The sequence below is a fragment of the Seriola aureovittata genome, chromosome 11 (genome assembly GCF_021018895.1).
Source record: "Seriola aureovittata isolate HTS-2021-v1 ecotype China chromosome 11, ASM2101889v1, whole genome shotgun sequence".
Classification (NCBI taxonomy): Eukaryota; Metazoa; Chordata; class Actinopteri; order Carangiformes; family Carangidae; genus Seriola; species Seriola aureovittata.
In genome coordinates this window covers 28,123,145-28,141,849 of record NC_079374.1, presented here as the reverse complement: position 1 = coordinate 28,141,849, position 18,705 = coordinate 28,123,145, and the positions used below count along the sequence as shown (strand labels likewise).

At 44.4% G+C, this 18,705-nt stretch overlaps 1 protein-coding gene across 1 annotated transcript in view; it reads left to right on the top strand.

The window, feature by feature from the left end:
• LOC130177688 (contactin-associated protein-like 5) overlaps nucleotides 1-18,705 on the top strand; it is a 218,462-nt gene that overhangs the window by 142,781 nt on the left and 56,976 nt on the right. Inside the window, exons 10-11 of the mRNA XM_056389607.1 lie at nucleotides 3,181-3,324; nucleotides 3,456-3,615. Coding sequence (XP_056245582.1) covers nucleotides 3,181-3,324; nucleotides 3,456-3,615 — 304 coding nt within the window. The remainder of the gene's footprint in view (nucleotides 1-3,180; nucleotides 3,325-3,455; nucleotides 3,616-18,705) is intronic.

Below are 18,705 nucleotides of genomic sequence, written 5' to 3'. Positions count from 1 at the left end.
AATCGATATAGCTCTTCATATTTCGGTTAATACTTGCCCCCAGATCATCCACACTAATTTTGGTGAAATCCTGCCCTCCGAGTTTTCAGATACACATTTGTGGCGCCTCTATGAGTCAGGCCAAAAATGCTTTGGCAGGCCTATTCCCGAACACAGCTTTAAAAGTGTAATGTGTAAGATTGCGCTACTTGTTCCACCTCCACAGAGGGCAGCATTTCACCTCTTCAACCCTGTCCAGTTAATCATATTGTTGTTTTCCCTATGTTTCTTATAATTTATTATTTATATGTGCATTTTTTGTTGATAGTTGAACTTGCCGATAGCATTGAAACAAATTATGAATACTTTTTATTTACCTATAAAAATATGAAGGCACGGGGATACTGAAGGACACATGGGTGTCAGGCTACAGCAGCATGAGGAAGGGATGATGACATCATTACAAAGGCAGAATCAGAAAATAAGGTTTATTGCCAGGTAGGTTTTTACTTACAAGATATTTGGCTTGGTGTTTGGTGCAGTATACAATAAACATATTAACAGTAAATAACAATAAAAAGGTAAAATACTACAACAGTCAAAAAGATAAATATACATACAGTTGAAACCAGAAGTTTACATACACTGTATAAAAAGACTTCTCACTCTTTGTCACTGTCTGACATTAAATCACACTAAACTTTTCCTGTTTTAGGTCAGTTAGGATTATCAAAATTATTTATTGCTAAATGCCAGAATAATGAGAGAGAGAATTTTTTAGACAATTTTTTATTACTTTCTTCAATGTCAGAAGTTTACGTTCATTTCATTAGTATTTGGTTGCATTGCCTTTAAACTGTATGACTTGGGTCAAACGTTTTCTGTTCCTTCCACAAGCTTCTCACAATAGTTTGCTGGAATTTTGGCCCATTCTTCCTGACAGAACTGGTGTAACTGAGTCAGGTTTGTAGGCCGCCTTGCTCGCACACGCCTTTTCAGCTCTGCCCACAAATTTTCTATAGGATTGAGATCAGGGTTTTGTGATGGTCACTCCAAAACATTGACTTTGTTGTCCTTAAGCCACTTTAGTGTTTCCTCTACATTAATTTAGCAGTGGCGGCCCGCCACAGCCAAATCATAGCCACCACGCCTTCAAATTTCTTTTCTTTTTTTTTTTTCAATTGTCGCAAATGCACCACCGCCACATCTCTCCACCTTCACAGCACCGCCTGTGTGATGATGAGCGCAACAGCGGGGGGAGGGGAGGAGAGGGGAGGGAGGGAGTGGGGTGGTTGGGGGATCCTATTGGAGTTAATTACTCGCAAGAGCGCGGCATTGAAAGTGACGTCACGTCAGGCACCAGGTCAGAGTCAGAGAAGTGTAGTCGTGAGGAATAAGGCAGCGAATTACCGGAGAAAAGGTAGAATTATTAGCCAACTCAGTGACGCTAACTTGGGTGTTCACACTTGTAATCAGATGTGATGTGAGTGTAAACTGTATTACGCTGTTAGCGTTACGTTACTCACACTTTTAATGTAATCTTATTAGACAAGTAACATTAGACAGGGAGGAGTTGTTAAACAAAGTGGAGCAGAGCACAGCAGCGGGAGAGCTGGGTGAAGGTGCAGGAGAGAGAGATGAGCCTGGGTGCAAACTTTGCCACTGACTCTAAACTATAATCTGGCTTTTTTATGTTGCTTTTGGAGTAATGGCTTCTTCCTCGCTGAGTCCCCACTCAGCGAGGAAGAAGGACTCGTTTCACTGTGGATAACGACACTCTCTTAGCAGGTTCAGCCAGCAGATATGAGCGCTGTCATCCTTCACCATTGTTGTGGCGAGAAGTGGTGGATCAAAAAAGGAATCAGACAGTCAAGACACAGGTGTCAGAGCGGGGAGTCTCTCTTTATTCAATGCTGCCTACTTGCAGTCATAGACGGTGACAACAACCACACACACAGAACCAGACATGATCTTTTATACCTCAGATGGCTATGTGTGTGTATGTGCATCCTGTTTTCCAATCATTTTGGCTTAGTCTTACTTTTCTTGCCTAACTGTTGACCAACTCTTGCATCCTGTTATTCCTGGCGCACACCCAGGTCATGGTGTTGTTTTCTGGCAGAACACCATGATGCTCTCCCAGGTCACTGTTCTCTTATTGGCAGTATGCCTTGGCGTTGTATCCATTCCTAGTTACCCAATCTCCTATTTTCCAGGTATTTCCCACCAAGCCGAAGTATCCTAACCTGCTCAGTTGACCGCCAAACCATATCTTTTGTTATTGTTCCCACACTGCTCTTGAACTCTTATTGGCGTCTAACCGGTTGACATCAGATCATACATCTTCGGCCTTACAATTCTCCTACAACATCACTTGGAGCCCCAGTCTGCACAGGGGGGTGGGGTCACGGTATTAAAGTACCACAAAAACACCCTCTCGACCCAATTGCAAGTCAATCACAGCTATCTATCTTGACATTACACTAACATTTTATTGCATCAGATATTAGATGAATGAACACTTGAACAAACATAAACTACCTAAAGAGACGGACACCACCTTTGCGAAAAATGTATTTGACGTGTACTTCATTTGGCCAATCTCTAACATGGAGGGGGCGGGATTTATGACCTGTACTGCAGCCAGCCACCAGAGGGTGTTCAAAATGTTTCAGCTTCATTTGTGGGAGCTGTGATGTCATCCATCTTTACATAAAATCTATGGCTGTGTCCGAAATCACCCACTACTCTATATAGTCCACTATATAGGGAATTCACCATTTTACTGTCCAAAAGTATAGTGACAATTATTAAACCCTATATAGCGGACTCATAGTATCCCACAATGCATCATGAAGAGTAGTGTGCGACTAATGGTCACTAACCAAAAATATACCATCATGCACTGCTCTCGGGCAGATGGACAGAAAAACCAGACTCAATCACTTAGTAAGGTAATGGTATTGTAAAACAGTGAGGAATTTAGCAAGGGAAGATGGCACTGCATGCAGACAGACAGGTGTCAAGTCCCCACTACCCAAAATGTGTATTTTCTTCCTCAATAGCAACTGACTAAAATATCACATTGAACCAAATTCCTGCTCTTTTAAACTCTGTTGTCTCTGTTGTTGACAGTCTTTAAGATACACAGCTGTTCTGTTTTCATCCTCAATGATGTAAAGTACTTTCCTCTGTCCCCAGGTTACAGAGTCAATGATGGACTGTGGCACTCTGTCAATCTGGACACCAGAGGTCTACAGATCACTCTGATTCTGGACAGTGAGCCGGCCACCACCATTGAGAAGTGGGAACAACTGGAGGCCATAGGCAACTTCTACTTTGGAGGTTTGTGAATGTGCAACGTGTGGTTGTACAACTCTGATTTCTCTGTTTGTCTAGAAACAACATCAGAATAAATCCAGAGTGGTTTGTGTTGTTCTAGCAGGTTATGATAATGATGTGTCATCTCCACCCAGGCTGTCCCCCAGCGGGCTGTCCGAACCTGACTCTGGCCTTCCAGGGCTGCATACGCCTTATATCCATCAACGGTCAGCAGGTCAACCTCAATCATGTCCAACAGCGACTGCTGGGAAATTACAACGGACTCCAGTTTGATACCTGCAACATAAGAGACAGGTTAAGAAGTTTTTTGCATGTTTTCACAGATGCTTAAGACAGAGAATACATAAGCATACAATACTTTATTAGTTACATCCAAATTTACTGATTGAGCCCTGAAATGAGGGACAGATGAAGGACAGGAAACTTCCTTTGCTTGTATTTAAAGTGTGTGTGTGTGTGTGTGTGTGTGTGCGTGTGTGTGTGTGTGTGTGTGTGTGTGTGTGTGTGTGTGTGTGTGTGTGTGTGTGTGTTTATTTGGGATCCCAGATTCAGGATGATGTCATGACCCAAACCTCCATCTATTGTATTTCAGAGATATCTACTAAAATGCTAACCAGCGAGCCCCAACCGTGTTGTAATACCACTTTGTGACACTAGATGCTGTGTGAGTCAGTGTAGCATCTAGACTTATCTCTATCTCAAAGGACCGCTCCCGACAAGAAACCACGTTCAACAGCAAAGAAATTAAGCAAAACACAAGTAAATCTTGCTGTGTCTTTCCACCGCTGGAGACAGCACTTGAAGAGTAAAGAGGTACATTTGATGCCGAAATCACAACTTTTCTTTTAGACTGGTGAGTAACATCTAATGTTGGTCTTTAGTGAAAAATATCATTAGTGCAAATGACAAACTGTACTGACAAACATTTCAAGTGGAATAAAGTCGACAGACGTTTCAGCGATTTAGTGGAATTTAGTCTGTTCCTGCCAGCTGTTGTCCAGCTAGTTGCATCAGTAACTTTAGGCTTATTTTATTATGACTGTACTTTTAGATTGTATGGATCCAGTAGACCAAGTGAATACACGTTTATTGTTTCATCATATTGTAAGCACTTTACATTACTGTTACGAGATCAGTCAGGATTCACTGGGCCTTTACATTTCTGAGGCGATTTCAGCAAACCTCTGTCTTTATCAGGACCTGACCCAGTTCAGCCACCTATCCCACCAACACCCATGGCAGAGAGTGTACAGACACAGTGAGGAGGGTCTAGGTGAGGAAAATTCTATCATTCACTCACTTTTACAAGTAAGACAAAGAGACTGGTGATTATATCAGAGCCACAGTGTATACATGTTCTTACTGCTGATTGATAATAATGAATATCTATACCAGTTATACCACTGCCTATATTGTTTATGTATTTTATAGTATATCCATATTTGTACTATCCTTCAGAATTTTGCAGGCTGTTTTTGGGATTGTTGAGTTCTGAAATACCTGATTTTGTGGCAGCTTTTCTTATAAGTTGCTATGTTATAGATGTTTTTTTCAATGAAACTGAGGAAACAAATAGAAATTGCAAAAGTTGTTGCTATCTTTTTTGTATAATTCATTTAAGTCTTAGGCAACTTGTACCAGTGAGAATAAATCCTGTGTAGTGCATATGGTGATCCAAATCTTATAGGGAAGAAGAACAAGCAATTACACTCCGCTGCTCTGCTTTGATTACAGGTAGAGCTGATCTTTATAATCACCTCATGAATATATGAATTTATAACATAAAGCCCTAAAAATGTACATAAATATCAACTGGACTATGTGGATGTTTTATTTCATCTGGAGAAGAAAAATAGTGGAGCATTGTCATGTTGCACGCGGAACAAAACCATTTAACCCCACTTTCATGTAAAACATTGGGGAATTGCTTTACACAGTCTTTAACAGTAATGTTTGTTGGTAAATGTGAGACTTTTATGAAACACGTCTACAGCTTCACAACGTGCTTCAAAACCAGAAACCAGGAAGTGAGTTTGGTGATGTACATCAAGGTTTTGCAGAGGGACTGGTATGATTGGTTCAACTCGTGGGAAACTATGAGTTTTGATCAAATTTATGGAAAAGTTAATTATTGTGACATTGCAACTCTCTGGATGGACTGATTTCATTGTTTATTGGTTATAAAGGTTTGATCATTGGTTTTATAGGTTATAATTGGTATATTGGTTTACTCTACATTTCATAGTATTAGTACTGTTACTAGTGTTCACATTGTATATATCTCACCATTTATTACACACACACAAACAGACCTAACATGTTTGAATAAAAATAATTTGTATGATTTAAAAAAATTCTTTGTTTGTGTGTATCAGGACCAGAATTCCAGTCCAGTCATCCCCAATGAAGGACAAGCACCTTCTTTTTCTTCTACGTCTGGCCTCATCAATCATCAACAACCACATTACAGTAACATATTGGAGTATTATCCCTGCACATAACAGATATTGTCTGTACTGTGATCTTTTGCACATCCTGCTCAGCAGGGGTTTTGTCATTCCAGAACACTTTTATACATAGTTATAGTATTTTTGTGTAGTATCTTTTTCATTGTTTTATCTTTAATATATGTATCTATTTTACTTTTATATTTTTGACTGTTGTAGTATTTTCCCTTTTTATTGTTATTTCCTCTTATGTTCCTCCTTAATATGTTTATTGTATTGTGACGTCATGAGAGGTTAGACTCACAGAATGTTTGGCATGGGCATCAAGAAGACCACAACACAAAGCGTTTTGAAACAAATCAAATCTTTCACTGAGGTTTTTCAAAAGTTAACAAAACAGGACTTTTTGTCACATCAAAACCAGTAACAAATCAACTTAAATGTCTCTCAAAATTAGTCCTTCATCCATCAAAAAAAAAAAATCCTTGAACATATTACCCACTGGTCTGCAGTCAGCGTCCTCCAAACACTTCTCTCCCTCTGTGTCTCTCTCTGGGCTTTTTGTAGGCTGTGTTCCAGCAGTGAATCAGCCTGAATCCTTCTCGGCTGTGCTAAGTGGGTCATTTCTGCTCCTGTAGTCTCTTCCCTGCCACCAGGGGGGGACAGAGCATTCCTCGACTTGTTATTGGGGTTAACTGCAGCCATCGGAGAGGAATGTATTTACCCCCCAGGACACACCCTCTCGTGACATCACACCCCCCCCCCCTTCAACCCCGACGTCCTCGGCGGCTTGGAAGAAGTGAAGAGGGCGTCACGCCGGGAGAGGGCATCAGCATTACCATGGTGCTCGCCAGCCCTGTGAACAACAGAAAAATTAAATGCTTGCAAACTCAAAAACCACCTCGTTACTCTACTGTTGGTCTCCTTGTTCCTGGCCATCTACTGTAAAGGGGCATGGTCCGTCACCACTGTGAAATGGCGCCACAGGAGGTAGAAGCGCAGTGTCTCCAGGGCCCATGTCACAGCCAGGCACTCCTTTTCTACCGTAGAGTAGTTCACCTCCCGTGGAAGCAACTTCCTGCTGAGGTAGAGTATGGGATGTTCTGCACCTTCATGTGTCTGGGACAGTACAGCACCCAGCCCCACCTCTGAGGCATCTGCCTGGACAATGAAGTCAAAGTCTGGGGCCACAAGGATTGGTCCGGAGCACAGGGCCCGTTTCAGGTTGTTGATAGTCTCCTCGGCTTCTGGGTTCCATTTCACCATCCGTGAATGTCGCTTGGTCGCCAGCTCCGTCAGGGGTGCAGCTAGGGTGGCAAAACCAGCAATAAATCATCTGTAATTGCCAGCCAGGCCCAAAAATGATCTCACCTGCTTTTTTGTTAGTGGCCGTGGCCAGTCCTGGATGGCCCGCAGTTTCACTTCCCGGGGCTTTACTAGGCCCCTACCTATGGTATACCCCAGGTAGTTGGTCTCGCCGAAGGCCAGTCTACATTTCTTGGGGTTTGCCGTTAGTCCTGCTTCTCGGAGAGAGTCAAGTACACTTTGCACCCTGGGTAAGTGGCTGTCCCAGTCTGGACTCTGTATGACCACATCATCCAAATATGCTGCTGCGTACCTTTTGTGTGGCTTGAGGACCCGGTCCATCAGGCGTTGAAACGTGGCAGGTGCCCCGTGGAGCCCGAATAGGAGCATTCTGTACTGGAAGAGGCCACCTGGGGTCGCGAAGGCTGTTTTCTCCTTAGAGGCTGGGGTAAGGGCCACCTGCCAGTAACCTTTGGTGAGATCAAGGGTGGTTATAAAATGAGCATGACCTAGGGAGTCAATCAGGTCATCCATTCGTGGCATGGGGTAAGCATCAAACTGTGACGCATCCTTGAGCTTTCTAAAGTCATTACAAAACCGTATGGTTGGTGGTATCTGGTTTGGGAACAAGTACAATGGGGCTTGACCACGCACTCTGGGACTCCTCAATTATTCCCAGCTCCAGCATCTTTCCTAGCTCTTTTTGTATGGATGGTTTGTGGGCCTCAGACACCCTGTAAGGCGTTTTACCTGGTTCGGTCTGTATCATGTTTGACCAACTGGGTGTGGCCGGGTAGAGAGGAGAAAACATCTTGATTGTGATCCACCAACTCCAGAGTCAGCTGACGTTGGTGTGGGGACAGATCCGGGCCCACCTGGACTTCTTCTCTAGCCAGTTCCTTGGATTCTCTGGGGGGAAGAGAACTGAACAGGGCGTCTCTAGCATGCCATTTCTTCAACAGATTAACATGGGAAATTTGTTCTGGTTTTCTCTTCCCGGGTTGCCTCACCTTGTAATTTAGCTCCCCCACGCGCTCAAGTATCTCATACGGCCCTTGCCAGTTGGCCAGAAACTTACATTCGACCGTTGGAACCAGTACCAGGACACGATCTCCTGGGTTAAAATCTCTGGGCTGGGTAGGTCGGTTGTAGGAGGCTTGCTGCTGCCGTTGGGCTGTTTCCATGTGTTCCCATACTATCGGGTAGACGGCTTTTATCCTATCTCTCATGGCCGCAACATGCGATGAGAGTTCTGTGTGGGCATGGCTGCTCTTCCCAGGCCTCCTTGGCGATCTCAAGCAGCCCCCTGGGTCTGTGGGAGTACAAGAGCTCAAAGGGTGAGAAACCAGTGGAGGCCTGGGGCACTTCTCTTACCGCAAACAGCAGGTAGGGGAGCAGTTGGTCCCAGTTGCGTCCATCCTTGCTGATCGCCTTCCGGAGCATGGACTTGTGAGTGGAGTGTTTTGTTAAAACTCTCCACTAGGCCATCTGTCTGGGGGTGTTACACTGAGGTCCTCAGCTGCTTTACCTTGAGGAGGGCACACAGGTCCTTAGTAACCCTGGACATGAATTGACATGAAATTCGGGATGCCAACCCTGCTGGCGAGAAGGAACAGTTCTTTGGTCACCTGTTTGGATGTAGCCTTTCTGAGTGGGATGGCCTCCGGGTACCGAGTGGCATAGTCTAGTATGACCAGTATGTACTGATGACCACGGCTACTTTTTGGCAGGTGCCCCACTATATCAAGGACAATTCTCTCAAAGGGTATCTGAATAATTGGTAGGGGCATGAGTGGGTTCCTGTATGAAGGCTTTGGAGCTGCCATCTGGCATTCAGGGCAACCCCGACAGTAGTTTTCTATCTCCTTGTGTATTCCTGGCCAGAAGAACCTCTGGAGAACCCTTTCTTTAGTTTTCTCCACCCCTAAGTGGGCTCCTAGCAGGTGTGTATGGGCTAAATTCAAAACTTTGGCCCTGTATGCCTGGGGAACGAGTAGCTGCTCATGGACATTGTCATCTTTCTTAACTACTTGGTACAAAGGTCCCTTCTTAACTGCAAAGTGGGGGTATGGGAGGGTTTGCCTATCCCCTAAAGCTACACCCTGTAATACCTGCACATTTCTCAGAGCATTTGTCAGTGTGGGGTCCTGTACCTGGGCAGTTCCATACTGGCCTGTGAGAGTCGGCAGGCCCCCGTTTCCTTGCTTTCCTTCATCGCTGGATTCCAGGATACTGTCCTGGCCACTCTTTTCTTCGTCATCTGGGGTTGCCACTGCCTCCTCTGGGGAGCTCCCCACAACTGCAAGGGCATACTCTGGAGACCGAACATCTTGAGATGGTGTTTGGACAACTGGTTCAATGTTCGTGTGCGGAGTCTTACCTCTACGTTTCCGAGGCTCCCGGGCTGCTTGCTCTTGGGTGTCTCTCCACGGCAGGTGAAAAGCTGGACAGTCACGCCCGACCAGCACTAGGACTGGGAGGGTGTCAACTACCCCAGCCAGGGTATGTATCGGCCCCCTGGTGGTGGTCAGGGTCAGCTTTGTAGTGGGGTACTCCCTGGTGTCCCCGTGAACACATGAAACATCAATGAGCTTCTTTGAGGTCAAACATGACGGGTCTACTAATGACTTATGCACCAGGGTGACGTTGCTACCGGAATCTAGTAACGCTTCTACGTCATGGCCGTTCAGCGTTACTGGGCAAGTCAGACGGCGTCCTCTGGGGTTGTCAGTGGTCCCTAAAAGTGAGGTATACAGGTGGGCATGTTAGTCGGAAGTTGATTCGGCGGTCGGCATGGGCTCATTGGGTTTCTGGCACTGCCACAATCTGTGACCCAACTCCCCGCACCGAAAACACTGCCAGGGCTCACCTTCTCCAGGGCCTCTCCACTGGAAAGACTGGACCCCAGCGGCTCTTCGAGGGCCAGCTACTGGATTGGAAGGGGTGTGGGTCTTGGGGTATTTCAGACGAACACCTCCTCCTAGCTGTCCCGGGAATACTCTTGGACTCCCTCCTGGAATAACATCTCTACTGAGGCCTGGTACTGCTCTACTGCCTCTACTAACTGCGTGGCAGTGGAAAACGGTTGTTGGCCGATAATAATAATAATACATTTTATATAAAGGCGCCTTTCTTGGCACTCAAGGACACCGTACACAGTTATACAAATTGAGATTAAAACACATTAAGAATTAATTAATTAATTAACAACAATAAAAATGAAATATAAAAATAAAAACAAAACAAAAGTAACAGAGCAATTGGCATCAGATGGAAAAGGCAGTTTTAAACAGATGTGTTTTGAGTTGTGATTTGAAATGGGGGAATGACTCGATATTTCTGAGTTGGGGTGGTAGTAGGTTCCAGAGACGGGGAGCAGAGTGGCTGAATGCTCTACTCCCCATGGTGGTGAGACGGGCGGAGGGGACAGACAGGTGTGTGGAGGAAGATGATCTGAGGGAGCGGGAGGGAGTGGGAACATGAAGGAGGTCGGACAGATATGGGGGGGCGAGGTTGTGGATGGCCTTAAATGTTAATAGAAGGACTTTGAAATGAATACAGAACTGAACCGGTAGCCAGTGGAGCTGTTGGAGGACAGGAGTGATGTGGTGGATGGAGGGGGTACGAGTAATGATACGGGCAGCTGTGTTCTGGACCAATTGAAGTTTACGTAGGGATTTAAGAGGGAGGCCGAAGAGGAGAGCGTTACAGTAATCCAGACGGGAAGTGACGAGGCTGTGGACAAGGATGGCGGCAGTGTGGGGGGTAAGGGAGGGGCGGAGGCGATTAATGTTTCGTAGGTGGAAGTAGGCAGACCGGGTAATGTTACTGATGTGGGATTGAAAGGATAGTGTGCTGTCAAGGATGACACCCAGACTCTTAACCTGGGGGGAGGGTGAAACGGAGGAGTTATCAATAGTGAGAGAAAAACTGTTGGTTTTGGATAAAGTAGATTTGGTGCCAATGAGGAGAACCTCGGTTTTGTTACTTTTTAATTTAAGGAAGTTTAGAGTGAACCAGGTTTTTATTTCAGTGATGCAATCAGTTAGGGAGGTGGGCGGGAGAGTGGATGAGGGTTTAGTGAAGAGGTAGAGCTGGGTGTCATCAGCGTAACAGTGGAAGTCAATGTTAAATTTGCGGAAGATATTGCAGAGGGGAAGGAGGTAGATGATGAAGAGGAGGGGCCCTAGGACAGAGCCCTGGGGCACACCGTAGTGACGGGGGAGGGGATGGATTTAAAGGACTTGAGTTGAATGAACTGAGTGCGGCCAGAGAGATAAGATGTGAACCAGTCTAATGGAGTGTGGGTGATGCCAATGGAAAACAGCCTGTTGAGGAGAGTGGTGTGACAGATGGTATCAAAGGCTGCGCTCAGGTCGAGGAGGATGAGGATGGTGAGGAGCCCAGAATCAACTGCAATCAGGAGGTCGTTGGTGATTTTGATGAGTGCTGTTTCAGTGCTGTGGAGTGGACGGAAACCGGACTGGAACTGTTCATACAGGTTATTGTGGGATAGGTGAGAATGGAGTTGGGAAACAACAGTTTTTTCGAGGATTTTGGAGATGAAGGGTAGATTGGAGATAGGACGGAAGTTGTTGAAGTTCGAGGGGTCGGCGCCAGGTTTTTTCAGAATTGGAGTAATGGCAGCAGTTTTGAAAGATGTAGGGACAGTTCCATTGGTGAGAGAGGAGTGGATGATGGCAGAAATGAGGGAGACCAGAGAGGGAAGACAGGCTTTAACAAGTTGTGTGGGGAGGGGGTCCAGTTGACAAGTGGATGGCTTGGATTTCTGAATGAGTTCTTTGATTTCTGAGAGAGTGGGGAGCAGGAAGGATGAGAATGAGTGTGTGGATGGGTGAAAGTTGGCTGAGATGCTGAGGTGAGGATTTGGACCTAGGTGCTGGTGGATATTCTTGATTTTTGCAGTGAAAAAAGACATAATGGAGTTGCAGAAGGAGGTTGTGTATAAGTGAGGGGGGAGAGAGTCCTTGGGTTGGGTGATATTGTTGAGCAGGGAGAACAGTTGCTTGGAGTTTTCTTTATTTGCTTCGATGATACTGGAGTAGTAGTGGGTTTTGGTGGTGGCAATGGAGTTCTTATAATGTAAAATATGGTTATTGTACATTTCTTTGTGGATAGTTAGACCAGTTTTTCGATGGAGTCGTTCAAGTTGCCGACCTTTGGCTTTCATAAGACGAAGTTCAGGGGTGAACCAAGGGGCGGAGACGGAAAAGGACACAGATCTGGTTTTTAACGGAGCAAGAGAATTAAGAATATTATGAAGTCCAGTATTGTAGTGAGAAACCAGATCATCAGGGGTGGACAGGTTGTGGATGTCAGGGAGGCAGAAGGAGTGGATACTTGATGTGAGAGTGGCAGGGTTGATGTTCTTTATATTCCGGAATGAAATGAGGCGTGGTGTTTTAGAAATGGAAAGAGTGAGTTTCACTGTAAATGAGAGGAGAAAGTGGTCAGTTATGGGGAGTTCATCAGATGTAAATTCAAGGGGGGTGACACCAGAGCAGCAGATTAAATCCAGAATGTGTCCTTTGGAGTGTGTGGGAATAGTGGTATGCTGCTGACATCCAAAACTCTCTAAACAGGATGTGAAGTCTTTGGTGAGAGGTAGATTGATTATGTCCATGTGGATATTGAAATCACCCACCAGTATTATATTTGGTGAGAGAGAGGATAAATGGGAGAGGAAAGCAGCAAAGTCATTTAAAAAGTCACTATTCGGTTTGGGGGGGCGGTAGACAGTAGCAATGATGGTTGGAGTGGGACCAGACAGCTCATAGACAGTGGATTCAAACGAGCTGGAGACGGGCACAGACACCGGCGAGACTTTCCACTTGTCGCGGTAAATTATCGCGAGACCTCCTCCCCGACCGGAGCCGCGGGGTTGACAGACGTAAACAAATCCACTAGGAGTGGATTCAATCAGCTGGGAGAAGTCGTTGGGCTGTTGCCATGTCTCAGTTAAACAAAGAAAGTCCAGCTTACAGTCTGTGATGATGTCCTGGATGAGATGTCCCTAGCTTGTCAGTAAGCGGATGTTAAGCAGAGCGAAGTTGAGTGAGGTCTTGTCGCAGCTGGTGGTGGTGTTAGCCGATGAGTCTAGGCGGGTCAACACACTGTGGTCGACAACCCGGCTGGTGGAGCGTGGAGGGCGTCGAGAGCTGGACCAGATGGACTTATTTGTTGTTGAGCTGTTATAGTGGAAATTCCGGCGGGACCCTCAGTGAATGTATCTCCGGCGGGGCTGGAAGGTGATGTCCAGGTGAAGGTGGAGTGCCTCAGGCGCAGGTCCAGGCAGGTGACAGCGCAGCCGGAGCAGGTCAGTGGCCGAGTACTGAAGCATCACCAGCACTGGCAGGTGGACGGGCAGTAGAAAGAGCCAGCCACATACGGACAAGATGTATGTCCTACCGTCTCAGGCAGTGTTCACCAGATAAACGTCAAGTGAGGCTCAAGCCGGAACAGAGCATGTGAGCTAACGGTAGGCTAGTTAAGACTCACACGGACGTAGTGCCAGTAAATCGTAGAAATATTCCAAATAAAGACAATTACAAGGTCCGATTAGGTTTATAAAAACTATAAAATAAGTCAGAACTTCTGAAAAGTTGAAAAAACAATATTAAAAGTTAAAAAGTTAGGTTACCGGCGAGCAGCGGCAGCAAGTTGCCAGCGTTCACTCTTGTTGACCCGTTTGGCTTCATAAGGCAAGGCCCGCAGATACCGATCCACCACCAGTGTCTCCACCACCGCCGCTGAGTCATTCTTTTCCAGTTCCAGCCATTTCTTTGTGGTACGGATGAGATCGTGCGTCTGTGCTCGTGGGGGTTCTGACTGAAAAGTTCAGGTGTGGAAGCGTTGTGCCATACCATACTTGGTGAGCCCATTCCTACTCAGGATCTCACATTTCAATTGTTCATAGTCTTTAGCTTCATCTGGGGGTAAATCCTGGACAGCTTTCAGAGAATCACCGGTCAGGAAAGGAGCGATGAGTCCTACCCATTGGTCCTTGGGCCAGCCTTCCCTGGCTGCGGCAGTTTCAAAAGCATATAGGTACGCTTCCACGTCATCAGTTGCTCCCATCTTGGGGATACAGTCACTGGCCCGGGCTGGGCGGGGCCCCTCCACAGCACCCCCTCTGGCGGCTTGGCTCTTCTGCAACTCCAGTTCCTGGACCTTGAGAACATTGGCCTTCTGTTGCTCCACCAACATAGCCAGGCTCAGGTCGTACTGGGACTTCTGTCCATCGATGAAGACCTTCATAAACTCCTCAATGTTGCACTGCTCTTTTAAGGCTAATTGAGAAAAATGACACACCTGGTCCTTTAGAGGCAGTCTAGGAAAAAACAAAAATCTTCAGTTGGGTCTTCTGTCATTTACCCCTCGACCAGCATGCCCACATTCTCCACCATATTGTGACGTCATGAGAGATTCACAGAATGTCTGGCATGGGCATCAAGAAGACCACAACACAAAGTGTTTCGAAACAAATCAAATCTTTTACTGAGGTTTTTCAAAAGTTATCAACAATACAGGACTTTTTGTCACATCAAAACCAGTAACAAATCAACTTAAATGTCTCTCAAAATTAGTCCTTCATCCATCAAAAAAAATCCTTGAACATATTACCCACTGGTCTGCAGTCAGCATCCTCCAAACACTTCTCTCCCTCTGTGTCTCTCTCTGGGCTTTTTGTAGGCTGTGTTCCAGCAGTGAATCAGCCTAAATCCTTCTCAGCTGTGCTAAGTGGGTCATTTCTGCTCCTGTAGTCTCTTCCCTGCCACCAGGGGGGGACAGAGCATTCCTCGACTTGCTATTGGGGTTAACTGCAGCCATCGGAGAGGAATGTATTTACCCCCCAGGACACACCCTCTTAATAAAAACATACTGTTTGTATGACAAGTATTCATAATTTGATCAGCAGTTTTAACAGCAATATCAGCAATAAATGCACTTATAAATAATAAATGATGAGGAATGTAGGGAAAACGACAATATGATTAACTGGACGGGGTCAAAAAGGTGAAATGCTGCCCCCTAAGGATGTTGAGCAAGTAGCACGATCTTACACATTGTTGGGTCTGAGCTGTGCCTCACGAGCGGGACACCATAAATGTTGGGTCTGTAGACACGGGGCACCAGATCTTGGACCTTCGGTTGTCAATTAAAAATATTAATATTAAATAATCCTCGGGGCACCAGCCTAAACTAATAGGCAAAATATAGGTTCAGTCTCAAATTATTACCATTAATCTGGAACTCTGATCAATAATCAACTTTATAACTATAACTGTGTTGGAATTGTTTGTGCCTGCAGTTGCAGTGGCCCTTTTTCGCCTGTAGAGGGCGCAGTGCGTTTATTTACCTGTGTGATTTACAGGAAGTGAGGTGCCTGGAAGTTTTCGTTTTCTGCTCCATAACGAGAGATACTCGGATGTTAACATTTCGTCCAGCTGTTTGTTTTGCCCTGTAGTGGCAATATAAATGAGTACATTTATCATTGTTAGAGTGCAAAGTGTTTCGTTAAATTTGACACATCGTGGACTTTTCCGCCACAGATCTGTAAATGTTAGATCCGCTATTTCTGCAACGTATGTATCTCGGTTGTTAATTTATGTTTCTGTACTCTGTGTTTCAGTTTCACAATTTTTGGCATTAAACCTGTCCAACTACAACTACCTGCCTGTTCCTTGGAGGTCACGGTGTCATAAAGAGTTTAGCTGGCTGTGAATCCCAGTATAAGACAGGAGTCACACTGGGTGTAACAGTACAATAACCAAATTACCATATCAACAGTAGGTAAAGGTTGAAGGATTGGAGGAGTTGAGGTTGGCAATATTCACACTTGTGCAACATTAAACACCAGTAGTTATACTTAGATATTTATTTACAATAGGACAGAGTAAAACACAATGTCTAATCTAGTATATACAGGTGTGTGTGCGTGTGTGTGTATGAGGATGTGTCTGTGGGGACACAGACAAAGGCAAGATGGCCAATTCAAAATGGTTGCTGTGACCACATGGCCTGAACAAGGAAGACTACAAATGATGGCGGTAAACAATGGAACTACTCAAAATGGCTGCTGAGACCACCTAGTGTGAGGGAGGGAAGGTGTGAGTTTCTTTGTTAGTCTAGCGCATGTAGTCTAAAGGTACCAGGTTAGAGGATGAAAGTTAGCTGCATGCAGGTTCTACAATGGAGATTATCGACAGGTATGTGTGTGAACATAGAAGTACCCAATTAATTGTGGGAGTAACCACAACCTAAGCAAACCTAAGCAACAACCAGACATTAAACAGCATGTACATTAACAAAGGATAAGAGTTCTGTTGCTTAGCTGTGCTGTGCTAGGTGAGGTTTGGCCCAGTAAGTTAACGTTACCCAGTCCTTGTAACAAAAGAAAAAGGTTGTTGTTGTAAAGTCCTTTCTTGCTGTGTCGCTTCCGTTGTTCTCTCCTTTGTTCTTTTCACAGAGTTAGCTTTTCCACGCTAACTCTGCTGTGGCTCCTGTTGCTTGGGAATCAGCTGGCTGACCTTGTGTTGTAGCTGCTGATTCTGAAGAAAACATGGTTCACTTGGTTCATCCTAAAATGGTCGCTGCTGTTGAGGAGAAGAGTGTTGCAGTCTGCTGTGAGCAGGCCGGCAAGAGATTTGGTGGTTGTTACAGTTCCCCCGCATCGATTCAAGTGTTTCTCAGCTCAGGTGCACAGGGGAGATGAAAAGAAGGAGGCATTTCAGCTGTGGCTGTTCAACAGTGGCTTCAAACTCTTTGTTTTTGTTTGAACACATATCGAAATTTACTTTCCAAACATAGAGGCTGCCCTCACAAAATAAATAACAGCATTTGTCATTTGTACAAATGACTAAAGCAGTTTCGTTTACCTGATCAGTATCGGTAGGTCTTTTGGTTTTGATTGAATTATGAATGAATTATGATTCTTATCTGACAGGAGGAAAGAACAGAAACAGTATTGAGGCATTATTGTTACACAACCTTGTAGATTGTACCCTGTAGTTTGGAAGTGGAACAGCTGTGCTGTGCGCAAGCCAGAAGGGGGAGCTACAGAGGCTGATAACAAGAGAATTAATAAAAAGTGATTATGTGGAAATTCAGGATGGTGAGGCCTAATGTTCAAGGGTATGACCATGGACATGCAAATGTACAAACTGAGTGAGACTGAATTAGTCAGTCAGATGCAGAGATCACCTGTTTGCTCTGAGGAGAGAAAATCACGCAGTAAGTTAGTTTAAACTAGACAATAGATGAGAATATTCAGAGATAAAAGAGGGACATTTGTGTATTAATGCAGAGAATCTGGACTTTATGGATGCTTTATCTTGCACAATAGCACTTCATAGATCAAAGGTTGTCAGAGGGTAAAAAGAATATGACCATGTACATGATTAGGACCCTGGAATGACTGCTGAGACTGATGTCAGATGTAAAAATAAAACATCACAAACCACTCGGCCTGATGGACGTACAAGAGATCACAATTCACCTGAAATTAAAAGGTTTAACTTTAGCTACCAAAAAACTCGAAGTCAGAGAAATCATAAGTGGAACTGACAGTTACACATTACATTACATCTTACAAAGCAGGATTTCACAACTTGTATGTTCATCAGTTTACAGTTAAAAAGATCACTCTTAAACTCCAAAGCCAGGTCCTCACCATGACCAGTGTATTTAGGACACACGTCAGGACTGAAGCATAAAAAGGTTTAAAACTATAATCAATTGTAGTTAATGATGAATACATTTAACTGACATGTTAAAAAAAAAAAGAAAGAAAAAAAGCCAACTAGTTTTGAACAAGTCAAGGATCTTAAATTTCAACATACCCAGGATATCTTTTTGTGTCCATCCTGATCACCTCTACTGTGAAGCTAATTATCTACTGGGTCAGTTAACTCTGGGTTTACATGTCCAGATACGAGTGCATTCATGAGAAAGAGGCAGAGTTGTTGATTATAAGCAACATCGTCAGAACCAAGCATAGGAATTAAGTAGTAATAGGATATGAGCAGAGACACTGATACCTGCAGGTTAATTCAGTTATAGTATCTCATAAAGTGAAATTCAACGAAGTGAAATGTAACAACATGATCACATGACTGAATTAAAAAAAGAAACACTAGAAATAATACTAATCATTAAAGCCAGAATAATGATATATTGAAAATAAGAAAATGAATTATCATTAAGTTTCTCACTGAATATTTTGCTCTTCAGCCTGATGATGAACAAACTGTCATGAACATGTGAAGCAGATAAAAGTTAAAGTTAATGTCAGACTGTTTCTGCTGCAGAGAGAAAGAAAAGAGGAGAGAAAGAAGAGGAGAGAAGTCGCTGATGTCTGAAGAGTCAGTCTGACTGAAATGTTCATTCATAATGATGGAAATATTGATCAGTTTGTGGATCATTGTTGGTTTAGTTTTTATTTCTCCTCATGTTGTTCTGAGCTGCAGTGATGAAGAAGAGAGTAAAAGCTTCATCACTGTCAGGAATCTTATCAGATTAAAGAATCTGTGTTCTGTTGAAATGAAGTTCTAATAGTTATTTTGTAGTTGTTTAATGTGATAAATCCTCCTCTGTTTGTTAGAGGCTCTGT